General features: G+C 32.3%; 1 protein-coding gene across 1 annotated transcript in view; it reads left to right on the top strand.

Annotated features, from left to right (window-relative positions):
• LOC127840031 (transient receptor potential cation channel subfamily M member-like 2) overlaps positions 1-11,546 on the top strand; it is a 33,236-nt gene extending 21,690 nt beyond the window's left edge. The window contains exons 11-17 of the mRNA XM_052368419.1: positions 1,070-1,101; positions 1,737-1,782; positions 5,422-5,453; positions 6,090-6,135; positions 9,966-9,997; positions 10,164-10,185; positions 11,505-11,546. Of these exons, the coding sequence (XP_052224379.1) occupies positions 1,070-1,101; positions 1,737-1,782; positions 5,422-5,453; positions 6,090-6,135; positions 9,966-9,997; positions 10,164-10,185; positions 11,505-11,546 (252 nt within the window). The remainder of the gene's footprint in view (positions 1-1,069; positions 1,102-1,736; positions 1,783-5,421; positions 5,454-6,089; positions 6,136-9,965; positions 9,998-10,163; positions 10,186-11,504) is intronic.
• The last annotated feature ends 555 nt before the right edge of the window (positions 11,547-12,101 follow it).

Below are 12,101 nucleotides of genomic sequence, written 5' to 3'. Positions count from 1 at the left end.
GATCCTGGTTACTCAATATTGTGTGTGTCGTATGCCCGAGAGCACATAGTCCGTATGAGTTCCCTTCCCAGGGAATGTTTATTGCTTACAAAATACGCACAAGTATGCTCCCCAGAATTGCTGGTCTTTTGCGATCCAGTTATTTTAGTGACAGAGATAATTGTGTCTCCGTAAACTGTAATGACACTGAAATAAAAGTGATGCATGCATTGTATGATCTGATGAGCAAGCACAAAAAAATGCTGACTAAAAGATTGCCCAGCCCGCATTCTTTCAAATTCGCAAGCAAAATGTTCGGATACATAAAAGCAATCCAAAACATGGTACATGTTTTTACCATTTCAGCATTAAATTGATTGCGTACAGCCATATTGTTGTGATTCTTGTTTTTAAAACTTGCGGGAATCATTACAAGGTAACAATTCTTTTGTGTCTTTATGTTGACGGTTGGAAGGAGATTAATAGTTTGTCCAAAAGAATGTCAATTATTTAACTTTAATTCTGGTAAAATCGATATCTTATCCGGTTCAGAAAGCTAATGGATTATGATTGAATTGCACATATGTGCATAATTTTCCCAACATGCATAATGAAATGCTTAATTGATTTAAGACTGTTTTTGTGAAACAAAAAATATAATGGTTCATTTATGCGAATAATTTAAGGTGTATTACTTATATTTAACAATTTACTAAATACAAAAAAGTCAATGGAATCAATAGCTTCCTCTCGTCTTGCTGAATCCTGCTCAATGGCTTCCTGCTGCATTTTAAAAAGATTTGTTTATCTATATTTCTTCATTCAATATAGTTCGCCGTAAAATAAGTTGTAAACCGGATAATAATATATGGAATTTCTCATTGAATTCATAATCTGTGTGAGTGAAGTGCCATCAAGAAAAACAATCAGTTCATAAAAATTGTTTGCATGGATTTATATTTTTTTTTATAACGATAGTATTCTAATCTTTATGGTCCATGAGTTTACGAGGTGATTTTAAGAGGTATTCTTCATCTGTGTACTGCTTTCACTGACACATATTTCTAAAAATTACTGTACTTATTTGCAGACAAAACAGGAAGAGGAATTTCGAAATGCGATGTAAGTACACGCATATGTTATTTAGTTATGAGTATTGCTTTTATTTGCAATTAAAACGAAGTTTGCTTTAATATTCGGTCAATTATTTATGTTTTATGTAATACATGTAAAATCTCTACCAAATAAGGATTAATCAAATTCTTGTAGGTTTACTCATTTATCAAATAGAACCACTACACCCATATTGCCTAATGTGCTTTTTTCGTAAACGATAAAACAATAGCTGGTGTTTATTTAGACAAAGGTCTTGCTTAAACCTTCTCAAATGACCCGCTCCTTTAACACAATACACGTTCTACACCGTTCACTATGAAGCATATACATGATCAGTGAAAAACGACCAGTTACTGATGTGGCCTGTAAAACTAAATATACAGCAATAACAATCGACAAATCTGATTTTAAAACTGACTATAAACGCCCAATATCAAATATAATGATATGTTTTTTGATGTATAACCATAAACTATTTCATAAGAAGCAGTTTTTATTTTCAGTTCAACACCGTATTTAATATGTTTTTTTAACCTTTCCAAATCATTATATTTGATATGAGAAACTTATATAATCATATATTTGTATGTGGGTATGAAGGATCGTATCTCTTGTGTTATGTCGTTCTTGGCTCGTTTCAGCTCGACTCAGTTAAAAGACATGAAAGCAGAAATTATGGAGTCAAAGGTATGTTTTTAAATTTAACAAGATATTTGGCTTGTAAGTTGGAGTTAAAGAAGAAATGAAATGAAACATAGGGTATACTGAAACCAACATAATTCCGGACCTTCAATGTTTTCCCATAAACTGTGCGGTATACGTTAAAGTGACGCTTTAAACGAATATATGACAGCCTATGACATTTGATGTGATTTTAATATGAATAAATGACACATATAAATTGCAAAAAAAATGCAAAAAAATATGCATTGAATAAAAATCATTATTTAAATCTGATTTTATGATGAAATATCCAAAAGTAATTGGTGAATAGTTTAAAGGATCTTTTGAGAAGCATCTTTTTTGGAAGCATGAGGAGGGAATTCTTTATTTTTAATTTAAATTCAAATATAATTTAAATGCATGTCATGTCACTGTGTATCATAGTAAATCTTGAATTCAGAAAAAAGTACTTGGGATAAACATCAGTAAATACTATAAATACAATTAATTCATAACTACTTAGTAACACTTAATATTGAATTTAAAAATATTAATGTAATATATTCAAATATAGTTGATTTTGGTTGTATTCGGTCGTTTTTGGAAAAGGTGACTACGAGACAATGACTGGCGTTCATAAATCAACCCCAGCAGACATTTGAGCTGGTCTTTTGGTACGATCGTAAACTTATAATTCAGAACATTTTCATTCAGATATCTTGTTGAGCGTTCAATTATCAGCCATCATGTTTCCAGGCCGTCTTTCTACATCAATTACGTAGATATTTCGATATAAGAGATAAGATATTGATAATACTAGGTTAGCGTTAAATAGAGAGAATATTATGTTGCGAGGCTTAGAACGACGGGAGCGCGAGACTATGCGAGCGCTTTCGGTGTTCGAGCCGAGCAACATAAACTTCTCTTTATTAAACGCTAATCTTAGTATAACATTTTTTCCATCAATTTTCTTAGTCGTCAATTATTTAGTCTTTAATTGATAAAATAAAAGCAAAAACACGTTAAATCTTAATAAAATCTGAATCTTACATTGCGTAGTAATATTAATTGTGATCTTTCCCGTTTACGGAACTCGAAATAGTCCTTAACAATTCCACGCAAAAGAAGAGTAATGAGGCAAAATATCGTTATACGCCTCGATTTAAATTTAATCAGCGTTCCAAATGTTACACACTCAAGTAGAACACAGACGTTTTTGTTTAAATTTTGATTCTTGTTCCACCACTGTAAAATACCAAAAACAAGAAAGGCTGCCATTTTGAAATTTACAAAATATGTACACACCTACGTGAAGCATGATTCAGCATTTATCCCCGCCGATATTGTAAATTTTAGTCCATAAACAACTCTTCTTTCTACGCACATTTTACTTACTGACATAAAAAAGAAAAAAATCAACTATTTCTTGTTCTCCTCACCGAAGTTGTGTAATAACCATGTTTATTTTCAAAAAGTTTTATTTGCTTCCATGATGAGTAAAAATTCTGGACACATTTCTTCATCGCCATCCATCTTTTCCATGTTAAAGCACTTGATGTAAGCAGGCATTTCTTTGTGGGTAGACATTCTTTGATCGACTGACAAAGGAACGACTATTCATCAAAGAAATTACCATTTTAATTCAACATCGATGTCCTTCGAAAAGTTAAATAACAATTCACTGACGCGTTTCTTAAATTTAATCCATCAATTGTTCAACAAAACATCGCGTTATTCGAGTACATTCGACATTTTAACGAAATCGAAAATGCAGTCTCACCAGTTTCAATCCAGTTTTATATCTCAACCATGTTATTCACATTATAATAAACCATCGTAAACACACACACACGCGTAAACTCTTTTAATGACTGCGTACCCAATGACCTGAATGACGCAAACAAGTGATTTCGTCAGCTGTTTCGTAAAATATGGTCTATCGAATTCAAACAGTTACGCACTCGGGTGATCACTTTAGCTTCGCGGTAAGAGTGTCTGGATAGCACGCGATAGAGCCTAGTTCAATTCCTCGTTGGATCCATTTTTTTTTCTTTAGCAAAACGAATTTAAAAGAAACGCTGCATGTGTGACCTTAAAATTCGATCAATGAACAAAACAATATCGACCTAATTTAAGCGCATATCGAATGGCGTCATTTGAAAAGTAGTCCGTGCACGCGACAGGTTTATTCAACAAGTAGTGATGAAGAAAAGTTTAAACCATGGGGTGTTATACCATCAATGTCACGGTGAAGATGGGATAAAACAATTTATTGCAATTATTAATGCTTTTCAGAACACTGTTCTACCGCACTGTACATCTTTGACAGCCTTATACATTTGATAGCATACATATACTTATTTATTACATTTACAAAAGCACAACAGCATTTTCATTTTGTGACCGTTACTATGTGTGAATGTTGTTGTTTACTTTGGCTAATTCTTTACCGCATTATAAAGCTTATGGTAATTCGTACCGGGTCAAGACGGCCCAATGCAAAACGGTTATAGTTGTAATGACTTTAGGAAGGACTAGTAGCATTCACAAAATATACTTATGTATCATGTTTACAAACACAAAACTGCATGTTTATTTTGCGACCGTGACTTTTTGTTATAGTTGTTATAACTATTGACAGGTCTAGTAGCATGCACACAAATACGTTTGAAGTCAACGCAAATGTTTATTGAAATCTAACATACCGCTTGATTATTGAATGCTTTACCCGATTTCTGCACATCGATGAAAACATAGTACGTGAACGAAACGTCTCAAAAGTACCCGTTGTACGATGAAGTACAATTTGCTAAACTATGTTGAAATAACAAAATAGCATGACGTTTCTCTAAACAATATTAATAAATTAAAACGTCATTCAACAGTTTAAAACGATATTGAACGCCGAACTTTAACAACGTAAACATTATATCCTGGCTACTTAGTATATGTGTCGTATGCCCGAGAGCACACAGTCTGTGACGAATTCAAAGGAAATGTTTATCGTGTACATAATATGCGAAAGTATGCTAGCAAAATTGCTGGTCTTTTGCGATCCAGTAATTTTTGTGACAGAGATAACTGTGTCTGCTTAATTTGGTATGGCACTGAAATCAATGTGAAGCATAAGTTGTATGATCTGCAAAAACAATGATGACTCAAAGACCGCCCGGCCCGCATTCATTTAATTACGCACGCAACAAGACTGTTTTTGTGAAACAAAAAATATAATGGTTCATTTATGCGAATAATTTAAGGTGTATTACTTATATTTAACAATTTACTAAATACAAAAAAGTCAATGGAATCAATAGCTTCCTCTCGTCTTGCTGGATCCTGCTCAATGGCTTCCTGCTGCATTTTTAAAAGATTTGTTTATCTATATTTCTTCATTCAATATAGTTCGCCGTAAAATAAGTTGTATACCGGATAATAATATATGGAATTTCTCATTGAATTCATATTCTGTGTGAGTGAAGTGCCATCAAGAAAAACAATCAGTTCATAAAAATTGTTTGCATGGATTTATATTTTTTTTTTTATAACGATAGTATTCTAATCTTTATGGTCCATGAGTTTACGAGGTAATTTTAAGAGGTATTCTTCATCTGTGTACTGCTTTCACTGACACATATTTCTAAAAATTACTGTACTTATTTGCAGACAAAACAGGAAGAGGAATTTCGAAATGCGATGTAAGTACACGCATATGTCATTTAGTTATGAGTATTGCTTTTATTTGCAATTAAAACGAAGTTTGCTTTAATATTCGGTCAATTATTTATGTTTTATGTAATACATGTAAAATCTCTACCAAATAAGGATTAATAAAATTCTTGTAGGTTTACTCATTTATCAAATATAACCACTACACCCATATTGCCTAATGTGCTTTTTTCGTAAACGATAATACAATAGCTGGTGTTTATTTAGACAAAGGTCTTGCTTAATCCTTCTCAAATGACACGCTCCTTTAACACAATACACGTTCTACACCGTTCACTATGAAGCATATACATGATCAGTGAAAAACGACCAGTTACTGATGTGGCCTGTAAAACTAAATATACAGCAATAACAATCGACAAATCTGATTTTAAAACTGACTATAAACGCCCAATATCAAATATAATGATATGTTTTTTTGATGTATAACCATAAACTATTTCATAAGAAGCAATATTTATTTTCAGTTCAACACCGTATTTAATATGTTTTTTTAACTTTTCCAAATCATTATATTTGATATGAGAAACTTATATAATCATATATTTGTATGTGGGTATGAAGGATCGTATCTCTTGTGTTATGTCGTTCTTGGCTCGTTTCAGCTCGACTCAGTTAAAAGACATGAAAGCAGAAATTATGGAGTCAAAGGTATGTTTTTAAATTTAACAAGATATTTGGCTTGTAAGTTGGAGTTAAAGAAGAAAAGAAATGAAACATAGGGTATACTGAAACCAACATAATTCCGGACCTTCAATGTTTTCCCATAAACTGTGCGGTATACGTTAAAGTGACGCTTTAAACGAATATATGACAGCCTATGACATTTGATGTGATTTTAATATGAATAAATGACACATATAAATTGCAAAAAAAGGCAAAAAATATGCATTGAATAAAAATCATTATTTAAATCTGATTTTATGATGAAATATCCAAAAGTAATGGGTGAATAGTTTAAAGGATCTTTTGAGAAGCATCTTTTTAGAAGCATGAGGAGGGAATTCTTTATTTTTAATTTAAATTCAAATATAATTTAAATGCATGTCATGTCACTGTGTATCATAGTAAATCTTGAATTCAGAAAAAAGTACTTGGGATAAACATCAGTAAATACTATAAATACAATTAATTCATAACTACTTAGTAACACTTAATATTGAATTTAAAAATATTAATGTAATATATTCAAATATAGTTGATTTTGGTTGTATTCGGTCGTTTTTGGAAAAGGTGACTACGAGACAATGACTGGCGTTCATAAATCAACCCCAGCAGACATTTGAGCTGGTCTTTTGGTACGATCGTAAACTTATAATTCAGAACATTTTCATTCAGATATCTTGTTGAGCGTTCAATTATCAGCCATCATGTTTCCAGGCCGTCTTTCTACATCAATTACGTAGATATTTCGATATAAGAGATAATATATTGATAATACTAGGTTAGCGTTAAATAGAGAGAATATTATGTTGCGAGGCTTAGAACGACGGGAGCGCGAGACTATGCGAGCGCTTTCGGTGTTCGAGCCGAGCAACATAAACTTCTCTTTATTAAACGCTAATCTTAGTATAACATTTTTCCATCAATTTTCTTAGTCGTCAATTATTTAGTCTTTAATTGATAAAATAAAAGCAAAAACACGTTAAATCTTAATCAAATCTGAATCTTACATTGCGTAGTAATATTAATTGTGATCTTTCCCGTTTACGGAACTCGAAATAGTCCTTAACAATTCCACGCAAAAGAAGAGTAATGAGGCAAAATATCGTTATACGCCTCGATTTAAATTTAATCAGCGTTCCAAATGTTACACACTCAAGTAGAACACAGACGTTCTTGTTTAAATTTTGATTCTTGTTCCACCACTGTAAAATACCAAAAACAACAAAGGCTGCCATTTTGAAATTTACAAAATATGTACACACCTACGTGAAGCATGATTCAGCATTTATCCCCGCCGATATTGTAAATTTTAGTCCATAAACAACTCTTCTTTCTACACACATTTTACTTACTGACATAAAAAAGAAAAAAATCAACTAGTTCTTGTTCTCCTCACCGAAGTTGTGTAATAACCATGTTTATTTTCGAAAAGTTTTATTTGCTTCCATGATGAGTAAAAATTCTGGACACATTTCTTCATCGCCATCCATCTTTTCCATGTTAAAGCACTTGATGTAAGCAGGCATTTCTTTGTGGGTACACATTCTTTGATCAACTGACAAAGGAACGACTATTCATCAAAGAAATTACCATTTTAATTCAACATCGATGTCCTTCGAAAAGTTAAATAACAATTCACTGACGCGTTTCTTAAATTTAATCCATCAATTGTTCAACAAAACATCGCGTTATTCGAGTACATTCGACATTTTAACGAAATCGAAAATGCAATCTCACCAGTTTCAATCCAGTTTTATATCTCAACCATGTTATTCACATTATAATAAACCATCGTAAACACACACACACGCGTAAACTCTTTTAATGACTGCGTACCCAATGACCTGAATGACGCAAACAAGTGATTTCGTCAGCTGTTTCGTAAAATATGGTCTATCGAATTCAAACAGTTACGCACTCGGGTGATCACTTTAGCTTCGCGGTTAGAGTGTCTGGATAGCACGCGATAGAGCCTAGTTCAATTCCTCGTTGGATCCATTTTTTTTTCTTTAGCAAAACGAATTTTAAAGAAACGCTGCATGTGTGACCTTAAAATTCGATCAATGAACAAAACAATATCGACCTAATTTAAGCGCATATCGAATGGCGTCATTTGAAAAGTAGTCCGTGCACGCGACAGGTTTATTCAACAAGTAGGGATAAAGAAAAGTTTAAACCATGGGGTGTTATACCATCAATGTCACGGTGAAGATGGGATAAAACAATTTATTGCAATTATTAATGCTTTTCAGAACACTGTTCTACCGCACTGTACATCTTCGACAGCCTTATACATTTGATAGCATACATATACTTATTTATTACATTTACAAAAGCACAACTGCATTTTCATTTTGTGACCGTTACTATGTGTGAATGTTGTTGTTAACTTTGGCTAATTCTTTACCGCATTATAAAGCTTATGGTAATTCGTACCGGGTCAAGACGGCCCAATGCAAAACGGTTATAGTTGTAATGACTTTAGGAAGGACTAGTAGCATTCACAAAATATACTTATGTATCATGTTTACAAACACAAAACTGCATGTTTATTTTGCGACCGTGACTTTTTGTTATAGTTGTTATAACTATTGACAGGTCTAGTAGCATGCACACAAATACGTTTGAAGTCAACGCAATGTTTATTGAAATCTAACATACCGCTTGATTATTGAATGCTTTACCCGATTTCTGCACATCGATGAAAACATAGTACGTGAACGAAACGTCTCAAAAGTACCCGTTGTACGATGAAGTACAATTTGCTAAACTATATTGAAATAACAAAATAGCATGACGTTTCTCTAAACAATATTAATAAATTAAAACGTCATTCAACAGTTTAAAACGATATTGAACGCCGAACTTTAACAACGTACACATTATATCCTGGCTACTTAGTATATGTGTCGTATGCCCGAGAGCACACAGTCTGTGACGAATTCAAAGGAAATGTTTATCGTGCGATCCAGTAATTTTTGTGACAGAGATAACTGTGTCTACTTAATTTGGTATGGCACTGAAATCAATGTGAAGCATAAGTTGTATGATCTGCAAAAACAATGATGACTCAAAGACCGCCCGGCCCGCATTCATTTAATTACGCACGCAACATTGTATTAAAATCGTAATCAAAAGTTGACGTCACTCTTCTGTTTTGATTAGATTGTCTTCATAGAGTTATATTTGCTCATGATGCACATATGAATAATGTCACTCTAGAAAAAACAAACATGTGATAAATTATTGTTAACATCCTGTAGTCCTATATAAAGAGCAACTGATCAAGTGCCTGTAGAATAAAGGACACAAAATACACGACAACATTAAACAAAAACATAAGAGGTTAAACTAGCTAGTAAGAAGGAAATCGTCGTTTATCAATATTCAATCCGGTTGAGGAAAAACAACAACGAAGAATTAAGTAACAAACTGATATCTTAACCATGTGTACGAATTATACTTGTGTTGTGTTAGGCATTTAGTTGATGGTACATTGTCTACTAGTGTGCATGAGTATTCTAAATAGAAAAAAAATGAATTGAATAAATTACTTCCTGTTACGTTTCAATTTGAAATATGCTTTCCTTATATCTTGCATTGGATATAGTGACTCTTTTAGAAGAGGCCTGTTTAATTGAAACTATAAAATGGCATTTCGCATTGCTGCCCTATGTATTGACATTGCGCGCTGAATTTATTTGAAATTGTTGTAACTGATAGTTTTGATAATGAACAAGATTAAGTGTCGTTTTTTTCGATTCAAAACGCACGCGTAGAAAAATATTTTATATTTGTACGGTACGTATTTTCAGTCAAAACAAGACGAGGTGTTCCAAATTACGATGTAAGTAAAATTATTAACTGCTATAATTCAATATGAATGTATTATGCTTCGTAGTCATTTCGAGTGCTTACAATAACTGATAATATCTACAGATGAACATCAGAATAATTGTTGAAGTGTTTTCGTGTTTTCTGTTAAAGTTTTACTTTTTCTTTTTTCCCTTCAGACTGAGTAAGATTGAACAAGCGGTAAGTGGAATTCCTCGAAACTTATATTATTATTTTAAAGCATAATCAGGTGAAAATCCGAGACGGTAATTATCTTTTATAGCAGGGCAGAGAGAACAATTCGCCAACGTATATCATAATTCAACTTTCATAACTTAATTTTATTGTGCAAAATAGTCGATTTTTACTCAAATAAAAATATTTTTATACGCGCTTAAACCTTTAAAAGTAGAACAATTGATAAATAAAGAAATTGTTATTAAATATATTGACTAAACGAGTTCAATCGGCTAAAAAATACGCCTGTCGATAAATTCAAAATGAGGTAAAGAAAGCAAAAAAAAGACTCAACTGATTACTTTTAGATTGACCTTTTACCTTTTAATATGTTAATGACCTTGAACAAGGAAACTGGTTTCTGTGTATGCAACATTGTCTAAGAAGGCTTGACTACCACGTGAAAATCATACTTATTTTTTAAGAGTATTTTTCATCATTTGACCTGAACTAATGACATCAAAATAGGGACCAGAGGTAATGCCCGTGATATCACGTGTCCAAAATTCTCAATCACAAAACTAATGTCAACACATCATAATTGAAAATAGTTACGTTTAGTAAAACCTTCTAGGGTTTATTCCCGTACATTTTTACATTTGACCTTTACCTGATACATTATACATAAATCTATGGTTTTGGTTGTTTTATTCGAAATTTCATCTTACTCTTCCAAGGAAATTTAAAATTATCATAACTGGACAACGTTTTGCTCCAGAAAAAGTGCTAAGGTCAATACAATATATTTGTCATTTGAAATCGAATGTTCACCTTGGCAAGGGCAATATACACCTGCTCCTTATGGTCAATTCCATCATGTGTTTTACTTTTTCCTAGTTGTTTGAGCAAAAATTCCCGACGGGCTTTGTTTTGATTCGTGTGTTTGTTGGTATACCGTTCGTTCGCTATAGCAGTCCCTTTACAAGCCAGTATATATGCAATTACAATTTAATCAGTACTGTTAAGTTACACATTCATATAGGTATGGTGACAATACTATTGAAGTTTTAGTGAATACTAAACATAAAAACAAGCACTTAGGCCGCTGATGGTGCTTGTGGTGTTATTTAATGTCAATCGTTATTAAAGGGGTGTCATAGTTTTATGAATACAAATACATCAAAAGTGTCATTAATTGTTCGCATTATGTTTGTGTTTAATGTATATTTTTCTAAACCTAAAAAGGATCTTAAAACGGGCTATTTCCACAAAGAATGTTTGACTTAACTTCTACGTTACTATATTTTGAAAACTTGTTTCTTAACCGTAATATGATATTGCAGGCTGAGAGGGAGGATGAGTTTAGACGCAAGGTGTACGTATGAATTTTCTGTTACTTTATGTGCAGTTATATATATTCGTTGTGTCTATCAGTTAACCATTATATATTGCATCACTATTGAAACATTAAACACCGTATTCTAACACATCATACATTTTTCAATAATGTCATTATTAAGATCAATTACCGAAAAATAAAACGTTTATACAACGCCATATATTACTACTTATTTAAGAATTCTACAAAAGTAATTGAAAACATAATTATGTTCTACATAAACATAAACCTGTATTACAATTGTATACATTGTTTGGGTATGATAAAATATTCGTTTAACACATGCCATCTAATTAAATATTACATGCATATTGTCAATTGTCAAACTCTTAAAGTTGCATATTTGTCAGAATTAATTTGAATGTGTATGTAACATGTGCGGTCGACAATCGTTATTTTCGAACAGAACGTTAACGGCGAAAATCGTTTAAAAAATGAATAGTCCAAAGGCATGGCATAGAAGAAAATCGTATTTAAACATGTTTTTTTAAGACTTAACATATAGGGACATAAAAAACGACATAATATTTATTCTGTATGT

The sequence above is a fragment of the Dreissena polymorpha genome, chromosome 7 (assembly GCF_020536995.1).
Source record: "Dreissena polymorpha isolate Duluth1 chromosome 7, UMN_Dpol_1.0, whole genome shotgun sequence".
NCBI classification, from domain to species: Eukaryota; Metazoa; Mollusca; class Bivalvia; order Myida; family Dreissenidae; genus Dreissena; species Dreissena polymorpha.
This window is presented reverse-complemented; position numbering and strand designations above follow the sequence as displayed.